Source organism: Zasmidium cellare (assembly GCF_010093935.1).
Source record: "Zasmidium cellare ATCC 36951 unplaced genomic scaffold M409scaffold_1, whole genome shotgun sequence".
NCBI classification, from domain to species: Eukaryota; Fungi; Ascomycota; class Dothideomycetes; order Mycosphaerellales; family Mycosphaerellaceae; genus Zasmidium; species Zasmidium cellare.
Window position 1 is genome coordinate 2,104,663 of NW_022986945.1, and position 21,768 is coordinate 2,126,430.

General features: G+C 54.7%; 9 protein-coding genes across 9 annotated transcripts; 6 read left to right on the forward strand and 3 right to left on the reverse strand.

Annotated features, from left to right (window-relative positions):
- Positions 1-2,778: 2,778 nt before the first annotated feature.
- Positions 2,779-4,593, forward strand: M409DRAFT_62312 (uncharacterized protein; the record flags this gene model as incomplete). The annotated part of the gene is made up of 3 exons (XM_033815118.1): positions 2,779-3,341; positions 3,389-3,795; positions 3,845-4,593. 3 exons carry the CDS (start codon positions 2,779-2,781, stop codon positions 4,591-4,593), a joined length of 1,719 nt encoding a protein of 572 aa, XP_033675087.1.
- A 1,441-nt stretch (positions 4,594-6,034) lies between these two features.
- Positions 6,035-6,933, reverse strand: M409DRAFT_16468 (uncharacterized protein; the record flags this gene model as incomplete). Its single annotated transcript, XM_033803631.1, has 3 exons — positions 6,035-6,242; positions 6,297-6,817; positions 6,886-6,933. 3 exons carry the CDS (start codon positions 6,931-6,933, stop codon positions 6,035-6,037), a joined length of 777 nt encoding a protein of 258 aa, XP_033675088.1.
- A 1,069-nt stretch (positions 6,934-8,002) lies between these two features.
- Positions 8,003-8,482, forward strand: M409DRAFT_16469 (uncharacterized protein; the record flags this gene model as incomplete). Its single annotated transcript, XM_033803632.1, has 2 exons — positions 8,003-8,240; positions 8,295-8,482. The coding sequence occupies 2 exons, from the start codon at positions 8,003-8,005 to the stop codon at positions 8,480-8,482; spliced, it is 426 nt and encodes a 141-aa protein (XP_033675089.1).
- Positions 8,483-8,581: 99 nt separating this feature from the next.
- On the reverse strand, positions 8,582-9,496 carry M409DRAFT_16470 (uncharacterized protein; the record flags this gene model as incomplete). Its single annotated transcript, XM_033803633.1, has 2 exons — positions 8,582-8,695; positions 8,762-9,496. The coding sequence occupies 2 exons, from the start codon at positions 9,494-9,496 to the stop codon at positions 8,582-8,584; spliced, it is 849 nt and encodes a 282-aa protein (XP_033675090.1).
- Positions 9,497-9,949: 453 nt separating this feature from the next.
- M409DRAFT_62334 (uncharacterized protein) lies at positions 9,950-10,774 on the forward strand (the record flags this gene model as incomplete). Its single annotated transcript, XM_033815130.1, has 2 exons — positions 9,950-10,509; positions 10,573-10,774. The coding sequence occupies 2 exons, from the start codon at positions 9,950-9,952 to the stop codon at positions 10,772-10,774; spliced, it is 762 nt and encodes a 253-aa protein (XP_033675091.1).
- Positions 10,775-11,276: 502 nt separating this feature from the next.
- M409DRAFT_62316 (uncharacterized protein) lies at positions 11,277-11,996 on the forward strand (the record flags this gene model as incomplete). The annotated part of the gene is made up of 1 exon (XM_033815119.1): positions 11,277-11,996. One exon carries the CDS (start codon positions 11,277-11,279, stop codon positions 11,994-11,996), a length of 720 nt encoding a protein of 239 aa, XP_033675092.1.
- A 421-nt stretch (positions 11,997-12,417) lies between these two features.
- M409DRAFT_62317 (uncharacterized protein) lies at positions 12,418-13,178 on the forward strand (the record flags this gene model as incomplete). The annotated part of the gene is made up of 4 exons (XM_033815120.1): positions 12,418-12,420; positions 12,752-12,844; positions 12,902-13,086; positions 13,139-13,178. The coding sequence occupies 4 exons, from the start codon at positions 12,418-12,420 to the stop codon at positions 13,176-13,178; spliced, it is 321 nt and encodes a 106-aa protein (XP_033675093.1).
- Positions 13,179-13,416: 238 nt separating this feature from the next.
- On the reverse strand, positions 13,417-13,881 carry M409DRAFT_16472 (uncharacterized protein; the record flags this gene model as incomplete). Its single annotated transcript, XM_033803634.1, has 2 exons — positions 13,417-13,719; positions 13,819-13,881. 2 exons carry the CDS (start codon positions 13,879-13,881, stop codon positions 13,417-13,419), a joined length of 366 nt encoding a protein of 121 aa, XP_033675094.1.
- Positions 13,882-15,665: 1,784 nt separating this feature from the next.
- M409DRAFT_16473 (uncharacterized protein) lies at positions 15,666-20,753 on the forward strand (the record flags this gene model as incomplete). Its single annotated transcript, XM_033803635.1, has 1 exon — positions 15,666-20,753. The coding sequence occupies one exon, from the start codon at positions 15,666-15,668 to the stop codon at positions 20,751-20,753; it is 5,088 nt and encodes a 1,695-aa protein (XP_033675095.1).
- Positions 20,754-21,768: the final 1,015 nt, after the last annotated feature.

The following is a 21,768-nucleotide window of genomic DNA, read 5'->3' on the forward strand; positions in this document are numbered from 1 at the left end:
GCATCATCGCCAGCACAGGCTCGGTGGCCGGGGTGCTCTCATCAATCATCAATCATCAGATGCTGGAGGGATGCACTAATTACTTGCTTCCAGCGGTCCGTGGGCTGAGGGCCAATCGATGCGTGCGATGCTGGCCCGTTCAACCAGCCCAAGCGCCGTGCAGCTCTCGTGACTGCGAGTGTTGTGTTTGATCCTCTACCAAAGTACTTGCGATTGCAACTCTTCGGCATATGGATGATCAGATAGGCAGTCGTAGATAGATCAGACGAGGTGATAATTGAGAAGGTTGCATCGAAAATAGCATTTGCCGGCGGCAGCACCGACCGTTTCATTCGGAACCGACCGAGCGACGCAGGAAAAACACTTGGACCAGCTTCTTCCCATCGTGACCGGGGCAGCCTTTTTTGCCGTATCGTCGAACGCTCGCCAGGCTAAGCCGGACCATGTCAGCCGTGGACGGGCGCTAGGCGTAGCCACTTCAACGTTAACAGCGATAGCAGTCGCCTGCGGCGCCATCAGCGTCGCCAAAACGTCTGGTCCAGCGCACGCTCGCGCTCAGAAGTTGGGGTCTCCTGGGCGCTGAGGCAGAGCGAGCGGTTGTCTGCATTACTGCTGTTCAGAGCCAGATCATCGTGCAGCCGACCATCTCGTCCACGCGCGTTTTCCCTGCCTATCCTCGCACCCTCACGCACCTCACCTGCTTCCACGCCTCACCACCCCTGCGCGGGGAGGCCATCAGCATTAGCAGCAGCAGCAGCCCGCCCGCCCGCCTGCGCTGCAAACGCAGAACATAAGTGCTGTCGGTCTGTCTGCTGTCTGTCGGCAGGATATCGCATCGCATCGCCCGCCCGTCGAATCGGCGCCGCACCGCCAGTCCCAGTGGTTCCGCGCGCCTCTCTCGCGCGCAGGCCCAGCAGCCGGAGCGCTGATCAGTGCAATCCGTGCCAGCCACCAATCCGTCCAATCCCCCACTCCGTTGGCTGCTGCGACGTGCGTGCGTGCGAGCTCGCTCGTGTCGTGTCGGGACAGCAGAGGAAAAAAGGCCTCTCCGCCGCGTTCGTATGAGAGAGAGCCCGAGCCTGCTTTTCTCCAGACAGACACCGACCGACACACACCAGCGCTGCAGCAGCACTTCGCCATTGCTGCAGTCTCCCTTGCACCGGCTCGCCCCGTGGTAGCAGCAGCAGCATCAAGCAGCATCCAGCAGCAGCACGACCAACGCCAGCATCCCGGGCCTGCCTCAGCGTGAGCAGCACCACGCCCATCAATCATCCACCCACCACACTCCCACCGCACGCCAGACACGCTCACCTGCGCACCCGTCTTGCAGCTCTGCAGCAGCCGGGCGCGCTCCACGCCGCCGTACCTGCCGCCGCAGCACTGTCCATCCATCAGACACTCCGCCAGCCAGCCTGCCGCCGCATCGCTCTTCTGCTCTGCTCGGCTGCTGCTGTTGTCGTCTGGCCGGCGGTGCGCACAACCACCGATCCATCCATCAGCCGCCCAGCCCAGCACCAGCAGCAGAAACACCCACCCGCGTGTCTGCACCGCGCTCCCACCACGCTCTCCACCAACGCACACGCATCCGCTGCGGCGCTGGCTCGTTATCCGGCTGCGCGCTCGCTCGTCGCCCGTCCCCCATCGCCTGCCTCGCTCGCCACTCGCTTCCAGCAGTAAGTTGCTCCTGTCCAATGCGGCTTAGCCCGTCCTGTCGCATCCCGTCCGCAAGTGGGCCGGGCGTTGGCTCTAGCGCTCGCCCACCACCAGCCTCTCCACCCGCCTCTCAGCAGCAAATAGCTTAGAACACCCCACCCCAGGGCGCATTCGCGAACCGCTGCTCTGTTCCCTCATGCATTGCATTTTCCTAGAGCACCGGGTGCGTCGATAGTCGCCGTCTTGCAGTCCTCCCGCTGCCTCCACCAACACCACATGCTTGCTTGCCTGCCTGCCTGACTGCTGGTCTGCTTGCGTGTGTGTTGGGTGTTGAAGCCATTGTTGCTGACTGCCATCTCCATCTAGGTACGTGAGGCTCAGTGGTGCTACCGCCATTGAATCCACGACCAACGACCTGTTACGACTTGTTACGACCCGTCACGAACCCTCCTTGCATTAACGACTGTGTGAGCTTCTTGGGCGTCTGTTGCTGCCAGTGCTTTTGCTTCCGGTCTGGGCGTCATTTTTAGCAGCGAGCATCATAGACGACGACTTGTTCACGACTACCGACGGATTCAAAGATTTTAACGACGCATCCGAGCTCCACGACGACGACCACCTTTCTGCCAAGACCGCACGCAGCTGCAAGCTCCAGTCAAGCAAACGACCTTTACGAACGAGCCAGACGACTTCACATCTCTGGTCTCGCACCCTCTATCAAAACTCCTACCCAGCTCGGCCTCGCAGTCGAGTTCTCCCAATCCCTCGCCAACCGTAAAGCTGGCGCTTCCACCGTTGTCCCAGTTCCAAGCCCGAGGAAACGACAGTCAGTGGCCTTCAGCTTCGTTTGCGCCGCAGAGCTCATACGGAGAGCGTCCACCGTTCTCCCACGAGGCTCCGCACCCGCAACCGCAGACGCGCACGTCGTCCGTTGGCTCTTCGCCTCGGGCTGGTTCTTTGAGCGGTCAGTCAGTCGCAAACCAGTCGTACGATTCCAACACTTCATACGCCTCATCGGTGGACGGATTCAAGCACAACGACCACCAAACACCGTCCCCACACGCGGTGTCGCACTCCCACTTCAACTCGCACTCCCACCCCTACCACAGTCAGGGCTACATCAGCATGAATCAACCGCAACCGTACATGGATGGGCATGCACCAGCATCCGCGCCAGCCTCCAGCATGACCCAGTACTCGAACTACGGCCAGCCTCAAGCGCTGCAGCCGGCAACGCACAGCTACGCGCCTGCGGCGTATCCGCAGTACTCATACGCGCCCACGATACCACCAATGTCTGCCGGCCATCCAGTGTCTTCATCCATGGGCGGCCAGATGGTACCGCAATCTCTACCGCAACTGCCCACGATGCAATCGAACGCTCCGCAACCTCCCCCAGGAGCGAACCAGCAGTTCCAGCAGCACTCGCACGATACGACGGGGCAGATTGCGCCTCACGGCATGAAGCCGCGAGTGACGGCTACGTTGTGGGAAGACGAGGGCAGCTTGTGCTTCCAGGTTGAGGCGAATGGTGTGTGTGTTGCGCGACGCGAGGACAACCACATGATCAACGGCACCAAGCTTCTCAATGTTGCTGGTATGACGCGAGGACGCCGCGACGGCATTTTGAAGAGCGAGAAGACACGTCATGTGGTGAAGATTGGTCCCATGCACCTGAAGGGTGTCTGGTGAGTGCTTTCTAAGAATGCGCTTGAACGTAAGCTGACTGAAGCAGGATCCCTTTCGATCGCGCGCTCGACTTTGCCAACAAGGAGAAGATCACAGAGATGCTGTATCCTCTGTTTGTTCACAACATCGGTGCCTTGCTCTACCACCCGACCAACCAAGCACGCCAAAGCATCGGCAATGCGGCAATGGCGGCGCGGCGACCAGATTCGCAACAAGAGTACATGCGCACTCCGCAAGGGACCCAACCGCCCGCACTCACGCACCACCACTCGATGACCAACCCCATCGGTGCCAGCATTCCGCAGCCACCGCACTCAATCGCGCCTCATCCAGCATCCGGTAGGCCAGGTCTTGACAGGGCGCATACCTTCCCAACGCCGCCCTCAAACGCTTCAAGTCTAACAATGGGGATGGGCAATACAGGAAGCTCTTACGAGTACGGAGGCCACCAAGGTAAGCAATCATCTCCCTTCACTTGCAATCACTCTGCTGACATTCGCAGCCACCACACCCCCTGGCAATTCGCAAGGCATGCCGTACCAGTCGAGCCAGCCACCCTATGACAGCCACCGACAGATGTACTCAGCACCAGGCTCTTACAGCCAGCAATACGGACAGCCTCCCCACCCTGTCAAAACCGAGATGGGCCCACCTGCTCGCGCTGGCGCAGAGAACGAGCATCCAGACAGCAAAGCTCATACGTACGGCGGCCAGCAAGATGCTGAGGGGGAACATGAGGGTGAATATACCCACACCAGTGCGTCTAATGGCGCCAGACGACCTCCATACAGTTATAAACCTAACCCAGCACCAGGACCAGTCCACTCGGACCCATCGCACATCTCGCCCGAGATGACGCACTCGCCGCACCAGAACGGTTCTGGGAGAGCAACGCCGCGCACCACCAACCCGTACAATGCGTACAACACGACACCACAGCGTCCGAATCAATTGCCCTCGAGCAACTTGAACTACGTCATGAGTAACGACGCACGTGCTGGTGCTCCCAACGGCGACTATGCACCGCAGCCTGCGTATCAGCCTGCGCCGCAGTACCCATCGATGAATGGCGCTGTTCCTGGTACCAAGCGCATGCGCGAGGACGACGAGCAAGTCGACCAATACGGGCGACCCCTCAGCGCTGGAGGTGACTCTGCTCTCAAGAGACAACGCACCGATCCAGGTGCCATGTCTGCGCGCCCCATCAGTCAACCGCAGTCAGTCAAAGCCGGCGGCGTGGTGAGGCGATAATACGCCTAATGACCGCTTCTCCACGGCCGCACGACCAACGACTTCGACAGCGCACCACGCCAAGCCAAGACGACCGATAAAAAGCGACGGGCCAGAGTCACCGCAATTCTTCTTTCATATGTTTTTGCGATTCGAGGGAAATGACGATGAGGAGGATGACGATGTTTTTCCTTTGCTGTACTTTTTTGTTTCTTCTTTGTGGTCGAAAAAACTTGTCTGATCTTTTACGATTCACGAAACCCACGAATTACACTGGACCTTGACGAGATGAATGAAACGGACGAAACCAAAATTACCCACACACCAAGACAAGAAGAAAGTTCAAATATTTCCGCGCATTGAAGAAGAAACCCCCATTCAGCCAAAGCGATACCTCTTTTTGTCTGTTTTTTTGTGATGTTGTTTGCTTTTTACCATTTTTCAGCTTCGGACGCACGACATTGACGACGAGCGGCCTGGAAGGATGAAATAAGCTTCTTCTTCTACTACTACTACTTCTTTTCGAACTTTGATCTGCTTCTGGAGGACTGGGACGGCACGAAAGGACCAGGACGAGCGCTTAAATCTGCCCTCCGTTCTTGACGACCGGCCGTATTGGTAGAGGATGTGATGTGGAAGGAGGAGACGAAGCTCTACTCAACTGGGTGGTATTCGCGACGACGGGGACAAGGGGACTCGATTTGGGCTTTTATCGTCCAGGTGAGAGAGTAGACGGGGCTGTGATTGCTTTGTTCTCACTCATGATCGTGGATGAATGACATGACGAAGATGGCAAAAGGGGATGGATGGGGCTCTTCGTCTCTCTTGATTGATGATGACTTGATTGATGTTGTTAATTCAGCGCGAGCGAAGACACCCTTTGTCGCTGGGTGGATGGATGTGATGGATGAAGAGAGCGGGAGGGATTGCGAGTAGAGATCAGAGCAGAGCAGATACGGGAAAAAAGTTTTTCTCTTCTTCAAAGACTTTCACCATCCGTCCAGCGATTCATTTTCCATGAGTACTAACTGCAACGTGAAGAAAGTAGTAGCGATGTGAGAGGGAGTTCAGTCCAAAAGGTTTTTTGTGTCATTCTCGATCTACCAGGTACTTTTCTCTGCGACTGTTGTAACTCGCAAACGCATGTGATGATTGCATATGAAAGAGCAAGAAGAGCAGTACTAGTAAGCAAGACAAAAGCAATGCATGCACCCAAAACAGTAACGCAACTCCACCGCTGGACTGTCGCTTCCACACCACCAGCACCACCCAAGAAAGACCTGCTCCAAAAACTGCCCATGAATGGCTTGCATATGTACGAAACGAACGCAACTGACGTGTGTCGAGTCAAGTAAGGAAACGCACCCTGTCTTTCACCATGCCATGCGTGTGAGCGCACGAGCAAAATCCACCCAGGCAACGCACAGCGCACAACGCACATGTAAGACTAGGTCCATGCAAATCAGAGATCCATGCCAAGGAAAATGTAGCGGTCGCTTATGCAGCCATCTGCAGACCATGCGTCGAGGGTGGTCAGTTCGAAGCCGACCCAGCCGAGGGACTTGTTCAGGTCTTTGACGTCTTCGGCGTCGGCGGTGCGGTCGACGCAGGCGATGAGGTGGCTGCAGTCGAAGTGGTCGCTGCTGGCGAGTTCGAGGAGGGACATGAGTCTGGAGATCGATGTTAGTGTGTACTGTAGAGCGTGTGTAAGGATGAAGACTCACCCTGGCTTCAAGTCCATTCCAATGACTTCCTTATCGAAGAAGATGAACATGGCGCGCATGTCGTCCTTGTCGGCGACGAAGCCTCTGAAGCGAGCGCCGCCGGCATAGTCCCACACTTCGACATACTCCCTGACCAAGCCACCCGGGGTAGGGTATATCCTGCCGTCCGGCGACGGCGACGGCGTCGGCTGGCCATGGGTGAAATTCGTCTTCTTCGGCAGCGTCGTAGCAATAGCAGCAGTAGACTGTGCAATAGGTCTACCCCCAGTATCGTCGACGATGCGCGTGTTTCGCAGATCCATCACCAGCGAGTTCTCAAGACCGGCATCCTTCTCGACCAAGAATACAGTCTTCAGCGTCTCGCAGAAGAGTCTCTCACACTCTTCCGTGATGTGATGTGCGGCGTCTCCGCTACGCTTGCGCGCCTTGAGGGCGGCGCGGCTGGCACCCATCCGGTTGTTGTTGTCGATGGGTGCGGCGTCCGGAGACGGCGGTGGTGATGGTATCCCTCCCACAGGGACCTCAAACCCAACACCCCTGATTAAATCGTCAGCACATCATTCTTGCCTCGTGGGATATATTGACGTACCGCTCCCCCTGCCCCGCAGGTAGAGAAATGGAAGCCGGTCAAGGCCATGGTGTCGGCATTGACGGCGTAGGCGGAGGCCTGGGTGTTGGAGCGGCGGGCGGACTCGGTGGAGGTCTTGCGGGCGTAATTACTACTACTTCTACTGTAATTACAGTCTGATAACAGCGCCATTTCGTCTCTTTGCCACGGTTACGACCTTGGAGGCTGCGGGTGGTGTCTTTGTTCGGAGGTGGTGGGTGAGTCGAGGGCGGACGGTCGTCGAGTGGCGGGTGCTTTTGCAGGTTGGTCGCAGTGTCGCAGTGGTGGTGGTAGACAGGTGGTGATTGTTGAGGCTGGGCGGTGTAGTTTGCGTGATTTTGGAGGCGTGTAGGTTTGTCGAGGAAGTGTGTGTGGGCTGGAAGAGTGGAAAGCGTGGTCTGGCTGGCTCGCGGCGGCTGACTCCGCTTCTGAATGTTCTTTGTGAAGCGAATTCCTTGCACGTGGTTGGAATCCAACCAGTCATGATCGGACTTGCGCCCACTCGAAACTTCGCTGCTTCACTCCTGACAACGACATCTCTATCTGCTGAAATGAAGAGTCTTCATCTGACAGCCACCCGGCCAAGTTTGTCGCCAACATCGAAACGTCATGTGCAAAACCTGCTATGCTGGAAATCGTCTTCACGTGATTGACGGAAAGATTCTCTGGAATGTGCGATTGCTTTCATGGCAGCAATCGATGAGGCAAATGTGTGATCAAGAATGCTCTGCGGGACGGACATGAGTTTAACCTGGGTTATGAACGTTTTCTGGCGAGCCTGAAGTTACAAGACTCTGTCGTGTCTCGAAGACGATGTTCACGTTCCTGTCATACTTCGCTTCTGAGATGGGGATAGTTTGGTACTTGCTTTGCCGTGGTACGTCCTACTGAGGCTGAATATAAGCCTTTGGTGTCTCTCGTGGCATCCAATGCTCTTCAACTTCCAAGGCTTTCAGCTTGTTGCTGCCTGAATGCAAGACTGCGAAAGCGAGAACACAACAAGTACAAGTAACCTGAGATTTTCATTCACCTACCACTTCATAACCATCAAGGTTAAAACCGTTCTCCCAAAAACAATCCATCTTCCAGCTTGTTCACCATGCCCCTCGATCACTTCACCATTTGCGTCCCAGAAGGCAAGCTGGAAGAAATGGTCTCCTGGCTTCTCGCAGCCAACTCATGCTTCGGCTTCAAAGAGATGCTACGACCAGTCCCACATGTCGTCGGCATGGGAGAAGATCGACCTTACTTCTGGATTGTCAGCGATCCTACGACCAAATCCTCAGAGTCGCAGATCAAAGAGTGGAGGAAGCAGCACATCGCCTTTACGGTGGAGAGTAAGGCTATAGACTTCATCATAGTCAGCGATGTGCCCAGCTGATAATTCCCAGCACGCGAACATCTCGATCAATGGTACGAGGCTGCCATCAAGGCTGGTGGAGAAGACAATGGCAAGCCAGGTCCGAGATTTGAGTATCATCCGGGGTACTATGGAGCTTTCGTGCGGGATCCGGTCTGTGGTATCAACTTTGAGGCGGTTTGGCGGGATACTAATGCAAGTCGTGCTGGGGACGAGTGAAAGTAAGACTGTGACGACCTTGGCATGACAGATACATGCGAAGGAGATCTTCATCGAAAATCCTATTCAACCCTGAAGCATCACATCCAACAAATCGTTCTACCACGCCTGCACCATATCCGCCCGAATCACCTTCCCAACATCGCCATCCCTCTCCCCATTCAAAACCTTGACAATGAACTCCGCCCCAGCAGACGGCGGCAAGGCGCCTAACTAAAACCACACATCAGTCAAAGATCCACCACAACATGTTATCCTTCTCAGACAATCATAACTTACACTCGCATACCTCTCCCTTCCCACCCCCGCCAAATCCGTCGCCAAATCCGTCGCCAAAAACCCCGGCGAAACCCCCCAAACCCTCACCCCATCCCGCCTCAACATCCGCCACCACTCCCGCATCAACATATTCAACGCCGTCTTACAAGTCCGATACCCCAGACACGCCACGACGCCCATCTCCTCCTTCGGCCACCCGGGCTCCGGACTCGAATTCAGAACCCGCAGCGTCGGGAACTTGTCGAAATCAGCCACCTCCGTCTCGGTCAGCGACGAGGTCCCGCTCGTGATGAAGAGGAGGCGCGGGGCGGGGGAGTTCAGGAGGAGCGGCGCCGCGAGGGTGGTGAGGATGTGTGGGCCGGCGAGGTTGACGTTCCAGGATTTCCGCAGGGCGGAGCGGAGAGGGCGGGCGCCGTGGCGGACGTCTTCGTCGAAGTTGGCGCCGGCGTTGTTGACGAGGATGTCGAGACGGCCGTGCGAGGAGGTGATGTAGTCGATGGCGGATTGGAGCGAGGCGTCGGATTCGAGGTCGAGGGGGAGGGGGTGCAGGGTTGAGGGGGAGGGGGGGTGGGCTGTAAGGAGGGGTTGGAGGATGGAGGAGGCTTCGGTGGCGGTGATGGCATAGTAACCGACGAGGATTTTGTAGGGGGTTGCGCTGCTGTGGAGGGCTTTGACGGTTGAGAGGCCGAGGCCGGAGGTGCCGCCTGTTATGAGGACGATTTCTGGAGTGGGCATTTTTGGGGGTTGGGGTGTAATTGTTCTTGGGGAGGAGAGAGGGATGGTGCAGGCTGTGTGAGGTCTGTGAGTTTTGTATGTCTGCTGAGCAGGATGGGTGAGAGCCATGCTTCAAGTGTGGTCCATCTTCAGGATGACAATATCAGACGAGATGCTCTCGAAAGGAATAACGGTACTCCTCTCGTGACAATCCATCTCACAATGATCGTACCTGAGGAAGAAACGAAAGACCGAATCTGCGAAAAGAAGCCCTACATTGACGTTATGCGACTCCTTTGCTGAACAACTCTCGCCCGATAAACGACGGCCGAGAGAATAGTGTCGACATGACGGAGTGCCTGCCAAAGCATCAACATCGCTTGGCCAAGTCATCTCTCATTATGTGTGCCCTCAAACAGGAACCTCATCGATCTGCTTCATCTCCCCTTACACGAGGTTTGAAGTCCCAGCAAAATGGCTCTCACATCCACCCTCTCCGGCCGCACCGCACTCGTAACAGGAGGAGCCCGTGGAATCGGAGCAGCGATCGTTCGGGATCTCGTCGATCGCGGCGCCAGTGTCTTCTTCACCTACCTCTCCAACAAAGACCTCGCTACGGACATGTGTCGCAAGCTGTCATCTGGAAGCCAACGAGTGGTAGCCTTCCAAGCCGATGCGTGTGACCGAGCGAGCGACGGGAAGATAGTTTCTGCAGTGCTTGAAGCGTTTCCAGCGGGAATCGATATCCTTGTTCACAATGCAGGGGGCTCGGTGGTTAAGCCCTTGGAGGACTTGACGTACGAGGAGTACAGGCGGGTGTATGAGTTGAATGTTGCGGCGCCGCTGTTCCTGACGCAGGCTTTGCTCCCGAATCTGAAAAGGCCTGGGAGGATCATTTTGATCGGTTCGACGGGTGCGAGGTTGGGGATGTTTGGCGGGAGCCTGCTTGGTGGTGCGAAAGCGGGAGTGGAAGGTATGATGAGGACATGGGCTCAGGAGTTGGGGCCTAAAGGTGTGACGGTCAATTGCGTTTGGTGAGTCTGTTTTCAATCTTTCCCTCGAAGCAACCTTGAAGCTGATCGTGTAATATGTTGCAGTCCTGGAGCTACAGATACGGACAAGATGGCGAAAGGAGCACCCGAGGTCATCGAGAAGTACTTCAAGGCGAGGACACCGATTGAGCAGAGGCTAGGTCGTCCGGAGGAGTTCGCTACGGTCGTTGGATTCGTGGCGAGCGACGATGCCAGATGGATCGCTGGGAAGTGTATATTAGCTTATGGTGGTCATTATATGATATAGATATGAGGTACACATCATTCTTATCGTTGTTCTCTGTACGGTTTTGTCACTTCGGCATCTGCTCGAGCATGTGAATGGTCCATTGTCCCAGACATGAGCTTTCGTGAACGTTCCTATGGCCTTCGATGCTGGATGAAGATCCAAGTGAATGTGTTCGACGTGCCTTGAGGCAACACCAGAAGCGTGAGACCTGCCATCTCTTTTCAGAACATTCATGCTGTTTGCCAAAGTCCAGGCCGAATGTTCCGGCGACTTAAGTTAGATGAAATATAAGATGCTGGCAATGCTAGCCATCTCTTCATCTCTCAGAGTAGCGGTATCTCTACAAACACCAGTCAAGAACATGGCATCATCGACGAGCTCCACAGAAGTAAGTCTCTCGATCCAGAACTGGCCTTGATCATAGTGCTAATGCACTTTCCAGGAGGAGCCAAAGGAGCCCGTCTTTCCTAAGATCGAAGCAGCAACAGAGCTCCTGCAGCAGATCCTTCTCGACTTGTCCATGCGAGATCTCGTCGCACTGCAGAGAGTGAACAAGAAATGGAAGGCCGCCATCACTGGGTACTCGGTGCTGCGAAAGGCACTCTTCTTGCAACCCACTGAGGACATCCAGCTGAGCTTAGTGGAAACCCGGCAAATGCAGCCTCACTATTGCACATCCCAATGGGACTGTCCACCATTCGTGACATCGCTGAGAGCAGTTGACATGCACCCCGACTCTATCACGCGTTGGGCGATGGATTTGTCAGACGAACAAGAGTACCGCATTGTGATCAACCCAATCCTTGGCGTCGAAACGCCTTGGTCTCAGTGGTACTTCTACGAGAACTTCAAAACCAAAGACAAGTTCCTCGACAAAGCATACCAAAGAAGCGGCGCCTCTTGGAAAGGCATGCTATTCGCCCAGCCACCGCTGAAGGAGATGATGGTTCGACACCGAGGTACGAACCACGTGCGTGTCATAAGGGCGAAGGACAAGTCGAAGGGTCTGACCTTGGGAGATGTGCATCGTAGTAAACGCGCATTCAACGCCTCGATAGAAAGGGTGTGGGGCGAAGATGGGTTCTCGCGTGGACTCCCAGAGGAGAGCTCTGCGTACGACATCGTGGAGAAGCTGGGTGTGGATCCCGCTCCAGAGACTCTCGAGGAAGCGGACCTGGACCCAGACTCAGACGAGCTAGAGCGAGCGATGGACTATGAATTCTTGTTTTGGGTTGGTTAATCAGAGGAACAAGCGCATGGAAGAATTGTCGGGTCCAGAAAGGTAGTAAACAAAGATTGAACGTGGCCCTTTTCGTGTCGTTTCAGTCAATCTATCTTGGTGTCCTCATTAGCAGTTGTGTTCGCAATTCGTTATTCAAGGTCCATCCACCGTGGGAGCCATCGAGATTGCTGTGAAGATCTGATTTGTTCTGTTGGCTTCCTACATGATGTTAGAAGAAAAGAAGATTGACGTTGAGAACTTGGAAGCTGACGTCGAAGATAGAGGTCACGTGCGGTAGTCCGTGCGGAGCCAAGACTTTTTGACGGTGCGGCAAGAACCGCCCACTCAAGCGGCCGAACGTCGAATTGAACATCGCCAGTGAGCCCGACCGCCACGACCACACTATCCACCTACAACAGCACCGGAGCAACCAGCCAAGATGGTAAGATTATCCCTCGATCCTCATGCGCGAACCAATGTGTCCCGGCGATGCGAAAGAGATGGGTTTGCGAGCCACACGGGAATTTGTGACATGGTGGGAGGGGACTCAGAATGAAAGACGGAGGGAAATGCAGCTGCAAAGAGCATGGAAACGGGTGATTGGCGGCGCCGCGCAAGAAACACAGTTGAAAAGACGTTCGCTGTCCTAATGAAAAAGATTTGAAGATTGGGATGAACTTGCGAAGGACATGGAGAACGCTCGCTGGGACACATCCGCAGACAACGCATCGCATACTCAGATGCGCGATGATTGCTGACCATCTCATCAACAGGTGAACGTACCAAAGACTCGCCGCACCTACTGCAAGGGCAAGGACTGCAAGAAGCACACCCAGCACAAGGTCACTCAGTACAAGGCTGGCAAGGTATGAGCAAGGATATTGAAAGAACATCAAGACCACATACTCATAACTGCTTTTCAGGCCTCCCTGTTCGCCCAGGGTAAGAGACGTTACGATCGCAAGCAGTCCGGTTACGGTGGTCAGACGAAGCCCGTGTTCCACAAGAAGGCCAAGACCACCAAGAAGGTCGTGCTCCGGTTAGAATGCACACAATGCAAGACCAAGGCACAGCTGGCGCTCAAGCGTTGCAAGCACTTCGAGTTGGGGTATGTTCAAACACGAAAGCTGAAGGTGGAACAAATGCTGACATATCTACAGTGGTGACAAGAAGACCAAGGGTGCTGCGCTCGTCTTCTAAACGGTCATGATGTCTTTCTCATCACGGCGTACGGGAATCGGGACGAGTGGCTAGGCCTGTAGTGCCCCCAAATGGAGAAGGTTGCATGCTTTGCACATGTCACATACTTGACGACGTTTCCGCTTTACGTCCAATCGAAAACAGCTTGCCAGTGCATTCATTTCCCGTTTCCTCCCCACAAGCACCTCCCTTCACTACCTGCTCTCAATATCTACCCACCCCTCCCAATATCTCTCAATCAATCCATCTTCCTCCCCAACCCAAGATACCCTTCCCGAAACGCACACCCCTCCCCCTCGCGCTCAAAATACTCAATCTCCACCTCCCGCTCCCACGTCGGCTTCGACTTGGCCCACAACGTCTCATAATACGGTTTCGTCATCTGCTGCGTCTCGAACCACTCGCGGCTCTCGTCCCAGACTTCTATGAAGCGGAATTTCCCCGGGGTTTGGGGGTCGCGGAAGACGTCAAAGAGGAGGCATTGGGGTTCGCGGGCGCAGGCGGCCCAGACGGGGCGGTGGGCGGAGAGGAAGTCTTCGATCTAGGAGGAGGAGGGGTGTGAGAGTGGTACTTGGTGGATGGGGTAGTAGGAAGAGGTGAAGGGCAAGATGATGGGAGGTGGATGGATCTGGATACGTACGAGGTCGGGTTTGATGTGGAAGGTTACGAAGAGGGTGAGTTGTTTCTTTGGTAGGGTCGACATCTTTCTCCGTGAGATGATGAGGTCGTCGTCTTCGTTTGTCTCAGTATAATTCTCAGATCTGACTTGGGGAGTGGTCTGTTGCTGAGTCCTTCGAATACTGAAATGTTAACGAAGAGATAGCACACACGATTTTGTCGTTTCAAGCACATTTAAACCAGCTATATCTTTTGCATTGCTGCTTATCCCCCGCGATCTAGTGTTGGTGCTACGAACTTCAACCCTATTTTCTTCGTGCCCTTGTGCCCTTGGTATGTCTCCGAAAAGTTTTCAAGATGATGTTTTTCGTGAGGACTCGGGCCGAGCACACTTTTTGGGTAGACTGCATCTTTTTCTCTCTCTCACATGTGCTGAGATCCTTTGTTACAGTAGTGTCGTGAGAAGAGAATTACTTAAGGAAGAGTTCTCCTCAAGAGGCAGGAGCAAGAGAGCGATCATATCCAGACCTCGGCCGGTCAATGTTCAACTGCACATTGGACGGGAATTCTGCAGCAATGTGATGGAAAGACGTGTCGACTAGCACTTCAATTTTCAAGCACCACAATACGGCCGAGGAGGTACATGTACATGCAATGCAATGCTACAGGTCGGATGTGAGAGCAAGCTGCAGACCAGACAGAGTGAAGAACAAGTTCATGATGAATGCGAACAGGAAGTCGGATGGCAAACCAGCCTCTCGAGTTTCGTGTTCTTCGCCGTAGTGTACCAAACGCTGGCTACAGCTGGGGAGCCGGTGTCAGCGTCGAGTGGGAAGAAAGTACATGAATGATGGCAAGATGTGAGGGAAGAATGGGTCTGCCGAGGACTTGAACCAGACGGAGACGGTGGTGTTTCTATCCGGTCTGACTGACCCCCTGCCTGCCTGCCTGCAAGAAGCCGAGATGTATCGTTTCTCGCCCGCGTTGCTGGGTGCCTCGATGGCTGAAACCGGGGATTTGGCAGGTGCGTTGACCTTGCTTCGTTTCACACGGCCTGAATGACATGGAGCAGAAGATAAGGCACGCTCGTCTTTCGAGATATTCTTTTTCTGCTTTGCATGTGATAAATGGGTAGAGGGCAAGACGGAGGAGGTGTAGCACGTGCAGAAAAAGGATCGGCTCGCTGCAATCCGCGGCACTGGTAGCAATTGGGTTCGAAGCCGGGCATGCAGCCGCTGGGGGGACAACTCACAGATGGCGTATTGACGGTCACCGCATTCGACCGTGCGGAGGAATTTGATGAAGAGTTGCTCTTCCAATGTGTAGCCAATCTGTCAGGTTGATTGAGTTGCTTGATGTGAGGGACGAGGGTGTAAAATGATGTACAATGGCCCATGAATCAGTGATTGCAACGACGTCAACGGCGGAGGACAGACGGCGGCGATTGGCGGTCGATTTCTGGAAGACGCAGCTCCCCGAGTATCCCTGCGGCGAGCTGCATGTGAGCGAACTAAACCTGCGCCCACCGCCTGGGATGCGAGATGCAGCAGTGCCCACGCCGGTGCCAGGCGCCGTACAGAGCACACGTCGGTAGGGAATCGCTCATACAAGTGATAGACCATCCCCCGACGCGGCCAGCCCGCGCGTTTGTTGTTGCTGTTGATGTTGATACTCGAGGGATGCCTGACGGCGCTGCCACCCGACTCTCGCAGGGCGTCGAGGCCCAGATGAGCCGGCAATCCAATCCAACCCAACGCAGCGACGACTGACTCGACAGTGCTGATCATGGCCGTCTGCCCATCGTGAGCGTGACGCAACTGGCAGAGCCTCGCTGCTGTGAAAAGCAGCCTGGCCCACGCGGGCCCGCAGATGCGATGGCTCATCCTCGAGCGCAGCGCGTCCACGCGGAAGCGCCTGCAGAAAGAGAAGGACAAAGACACCGTCAAGGTGAAGGTGAACAGCATGGCCGCCGCAATCCCAGCCAAGCCGCCTCTACAAGCGCGCCGCATCAAACACCTCGACCCGCCGCCCCAGATCTCCCCCGTCTCCGAGAAGCTACGCAAGGCAAAAGATGGCACTGTTGACAGACCACGAGGGCACAAACGCGCGGACACTGCCCCAACTGTGGGCAAGCTGAGCAGTGTCGAAGACGAGCAGGACCATTCCAAGAAATTCACCGTCGCCAACGTCGGCGCAGGAGGGACATTGTTCCTCGAACCGACTCGCGTAGCTGCTCCTCATCTAAACTATGCGCCTGCTACGCCCCCTGCAACGTCTGATGGCGAGTCGTCTGTTTGGACCGATCGACCTCTTCTGCGTGAAAGCTATAATTCTGGTTCTTGGACACCACGACCTGACCGAGGACGAATGGCTTCAATGGCGGGAATGCCGGTACCACCACTAAGCTTGGCCAATGCAAACAAGGCATACGACCGTCGAAGGACACGCTCACATTCAGAATCGACAGTTAGCGATCGATTACGTTTGACGCAGTATGGTGCGAACGACTTTGCATTGCCTCAGGACGGCGAACGAACACCCAGGCGAAGACGGCGAAGTAGTGCAGACTTGGCTAGAGGATTGGTGGATGTGCACATTCCTCACTATCGACTGGGAACTCCCCGGTTCAGCGATAGAGGGACGGCATATCTACATTATTCCATGGTCACCAACTCAACAGACGGCATTCCTTCTTCAGTCATCTCACGAACAGAATACGACAAGCTGTTCCCAATCCCACCCGGACGTGGCATAAGCAGCTTCTACTCCCACCTCTCAGGAGCACCATCTGTCCTACACCCGGACCGAGCGTATTCCAGGAGTACAGCCTCCAGGACGCCATTCGAATCACAACGACCATCGACAGTGGGCATCATCACACCAGCTCTCTTCGATAAGCTAGAATCAAATCTCGACGACCCAAGTGTGGTCCACTATCACCCCACAACAGGACGAATAGTTGCAGCAACACCAGCACGACTGATTGCACAGATCACCTCACCACAGTTCCTTGACTATGAGCTTCTTGCTGACTTCTTCCTTACCTATCGATGCTTTATGCAAAGCCGCGATGTGTTGGACTTTCTTTTTGCGAGATTGCGTTGGGCATTTGTCGAGGGCAACGATGCTGGTCGGATTGCTAGAGTCAGGACGTTCGTTGCCCTTCGACATTGGATTCTCAACTACTTCCAAGACGACTTCATGGTGGATGGTCTGTTCAGACAGAACTTCTGCGATCAAGTCAACGATTTGGGTCGATCTCTCCGAGAACGGCCAGACAGAGGAGGTGGAGACATGAACATTGTCGGCGAGCTCAAGAAGTGCTGGCGACGCACGTGTGCGCTGTATTGGCCTGTTCAAGATGCCCACGAGATGTCGCCTGACGCGGACATTGTACCTGGAGGCGATACCGTCATCCCCGATGCACACTCAAGCCTCAGCCTGCCACTGACCATCAGACCAACCACGCGCAGTCACTCCATCTTCGAAATGGCACAGATACCGCTCCCGAGTCGGCCTGAGAGAGGTCTCGTCAACGCCAACAACATCAACCTGAATGGATCAGATCCACGATCGACGGTAACCAGCCGTACTGCCAGCATACCAGCTTCTCCCATGAGTGACCAGAGTCTTGAAGTGCTATCATGCTCTGTGCCATTCCTTCGCAATCTTCGTCCTACTGCTCGAGCAAGAGAGAAGACTTTACCACCAAAGACGTTAAACAACGACAAGAACAAGAAGGCTAGGCCTGCACGGAATCACAAGAGAAGTGGAAGCTTTTCAGATGCTCTACGTGACAAGCGCACACCATTGTCATCACCCAAAGCGGACAACATCGAGCTCAAAGATCTGCCAGCCTTCGCCATCACCGGCGGTCTGGTGAGAGGCATCTTGCTTCAGCCTTCTCCTGCAAAGGTTGACAACAATGTGCCTGTGACTCCAGGTCCACCTGGCCCAGAGCTGACCGAGGCACGGCTCGCAGGTCACAATGATGGCTACTTCAACGGACAGCATATCGGCGTGAAGAAGTTCGTTGGCGAGGTGCGGCGGGCGTTGAGCAGTCGAAAAGCCAGCAGCGGTTCGCCATCACGCAGTGCAGGCTCTGGCTCAGACACTGAGTCCAAAGGAGCCATTCGACCTCGTGGTCATCGAAGATTCCAGCCTGATATGCAGCAGCTGCCTGGACCAGATCGGTTCGACGTGCTGGGAGTGCAGATCGAGACATCGTATTCTGACGCGGTCGATTCAACAGCCAAAGAAAGAGCCAAGCACGATAAACGAGAAGCTGCCTTGCAACCCGCACCAGGCAGTGAAATCAACAAGGATCAAGTACTGGACGAGAAAGACCTTCCAGACACTCCACGAGCCGAGACACCTCGACCTGTTACTGCTCACAAAGACCTATCAGTCCCAGCGAGCAAGCAAGAGTCGGTGGATGTCATGGACTTTGGGCGCTTGAACAGCCATAACACGAATGTCACGACGGGAAGTAGGTCAATCGTGATTGTGGATGCTACCGGTGCCCCAGAGATTCCCATGATGTCTGGAGGTCTGCCGTCACTAAGCTCAATGTCGACAGAGATGATGCCGTACCCGCTCTTCCGTGATCGAGAGTACTTCCCACCTGTTCCACCGATCCCCAACAACCTCAAGCGGACATCATCTCAGCCGCCAATGACACGTACTGGCGAGTGGGATGGATGGCGGTCTTCAGATGAGCGCATGCATGACTTGCTCACAACTCCAAACCCTTGGGATATTCAGCCTCGACTTAGTCGATCCGACAGCCAGATCATGCGGAAGTCTTCATCTTTGATGGATCCGTCTCTTTTCGAGATACCTCGCCTACCACACCAGCTTCGCAGACAGCCTCATGGAGATAATTTGAGAGCGGCTCATCATGTTCATTCACTGCGGCCTGGGATGAGGTCACGATCTGTTGACAGCCCCAGAGCATCGACAGCAACAAGATCAGTCGCCCACTCTGCTGCAACACATACTGACGAGTCGACTGCTGGTGGTGTGTTGCTCCCAGCGCGTAAACTACTCGAAAAGAAGAGCTCAGTTTCACTGCTCAACACGCACTCCTCACAGCCAGCTTTGCGGCCTTCTTTTGTGGAGGAGGCCAAAGCTTTACGTGGTATTCCTGATACGGATGTTGAAGGCGGGATTGAAGATGCTCTGCTGAAACTGGAAGGGAAGATACCTAGTCCGGCCAACAGCAACTCTTCCGGCGAGATGGAGGACAAAAGTGATACAGACTCACCTCCAGGTGGCCTGCCATTGCAAGAACCTCGGGAAGTGCCTCTTGTTGGAGAGCCAGCAGGGCTTTACATCCACGAACCACAAGAACTCCCTCTAGGAGGAGAGCCGGAAGAGCTTTACCTGGCAGAGCCACTCGCTCCACCGCCTCTTCTCAAGGAGATGGCCAGTGGGCAGTTGAAGATGAAGTACGTCAACCTCGCACCACAGCCTTCGCCGTCTGGAGAGGATAGTGGAGAGACACCTGCAACTGAGACTCAAGGTGCCAGCATCTATCACCTCTCCACCTCGGGGGTTCAGTCCATGAGCTCGCACACAGAATACCCGCTCCCATTCACCATGCCGCCAATTGATATCCCAATGACGGAGTCGTCGGCTTCGGTCTTGCCCATGACTTCCAGGCTCAGCCGGTTCCCAATACCGGACCCATACACGAATCAACGAGATTCCTCGCCAGAGTCCTTTCCTTACGAGCGGAAGCCAGAGAGTATCGCCAGCATCTCCAACGGCCACTATCCCAGCTTCCGTCCAGGGCCGTGGAGTGTGGACGCCCACGGGTCATTCCTACTGGATGACAACGAGACGTTAAGTGACATCTCGACAGAGATCGCAGACTACCGAAACAGCGAAGAAGGTGTTCGCAGCTTCTACTTTGACGATGACGACCCGCAACCTATTCGGCCATTTCAACCTCTCTCGACTCCACCATCTACTGCAGCTGGGCAAGGAGACATGTCACCAGACCGGAGGCAACTAATACCACGACTGCTCCCTCGCGACCCAGGACGACCACTCAAAGAAGCAATCAGCCAACCACGACTTCAACCTCAGATGTCCAATCAACCCTTTCCACGAGCGAATGGTGAAGTTAGATCAAACAGAGTCTCACCTGATACTCCAGCGTACCCCTCTCACCTACCATTCATATTGGCGTACGAGTCTGAGTGTATAGCCGAGCAGCTCACAATCATCGAAAAAGACGCTCTAGATGAAGTCGACTGGAAAGACCTCATCAGTCTGCACTGGTCACAAACCCCACCCTACGTCCGCAACTGGGTTGACTACCTCGACAAAGAAAACGCCAACGGCATCGACATCGTCATCGCACGCTTCAACCTCGTAGTCAAATGGTGCGTCTCCGAAATCGTCCTCACCGACGCCCCCAGCGAGCGCGCCCGCGCCATCACAAAATACATCCACATCGCCACGCACTGCCACCGCATGCACAACTACGCCTCCATGTACCAAATCACACTCGCCCTGCTCTCCACCGACCTCTCCCGCCTGCACCGCACCTGGTCCCTCGTCGCCGTGCGCGAAAAACAAATGCTCGAACACCTCGAACGCCTCTGCCGGCCCCTCCGCAATTTCTACTCCCTCCGCGCCGAGATGGAAACCGCCTTCGCGGGCAACGGCGTCATCCCCTTCATCGGCCTCTACACGCACGACCTCATGTTCAACGCGCTGAAATCGTCCCGGATCGAATCGCCGCTCAACAAGGGTAAAGAGCCGCTCGTGAACTTCGAGCGGTATCAGACCGCCGCGACGATTATCAAGAATTTGTTGCGGCTGATCGAGGCGAGTTCGAAGTATGAGTTTCATCCCGAGCCGGAGGCACTGAGTCGGTGTCTTTGGATTGCGGCGTTGGATGATGAGGAGATTGAGAGGAGGAGTAAGGGGTTGGAGGCGTTGTAGACCCTGATATCTATCTACCTTCTCTCTCATGTGTTGTTCTTTTGATGAATTTACGAGAGTATGATGGGGGATGAATTGAGACGAATCTATACTACTACATTGTTTTACTTACCTACATACTACATACCATCTCATGAATATGACTTGATACCCCCTTTATCCACATCTATCCTCACACAAAAGCTCCTACTACCAGCAACCACCCACCACCCATCTACCTCCCTCCGATCTGAACCGCCATCAACCAAGCGATATACTTTCCACGCCTACATCATCGACAGATGGCAGGAAGCAGGACATGACTCGTGAGAGCTCTAAAACGAGGAACGACCTGAGCTGAGGTTTGGACCCTGGCCAGAGACATGACTTATGTGAAGGAAGATCTTGCTTGGACTTGAGTCGAGGAGGTTGGTTGATGATGATGATGATGATGATGATGGGCATGGGCGTGGGCATGGGCATGAACGGGTGTTTTGTTGATGTTGATGTCATGGTGTTGTTGGATCTTTTGTGCTATCCGGTTATCCTGATCTAGATTTTGAGCCTGAGCGCACGAGCAGCGGTGATTGTGGACTTGACTATGGAGCCCGCCATGTGCAGTTGCTTCCAACTCCGTCAATGAAGGAACTCCCAGCAGGACTGTATACACGATTGTATCCTTCCATTACCAGTTGACGTATTGGCAGAAGTCTATAATGCCCAACGAGCACGAGAGAGAGGAGAAAGAGGCAACTACCTCAACCGTAACCGGTGTAGATGTTTATCGAATAAGTAGAGTGTAGGTAGGTATTCATTCCCCTCTAGGCAGATGTAGCGATGTGTCCTACAGACAAAACTCACCGTTGTTGTTCTGATGACTCCCTCTCTCTCTTTGAAGGGATGGTAAACGTGTTGTTTTTGGAACATATTGTGATTTGCTGTTGCTGTTGATGTGGATGGCAGCCTTTCTGTCGTTCATTCGTTCCTCCGCTCGTTCGCGAATGAATTGATGAGTGGAGAGCTGACGCTCCTGCAG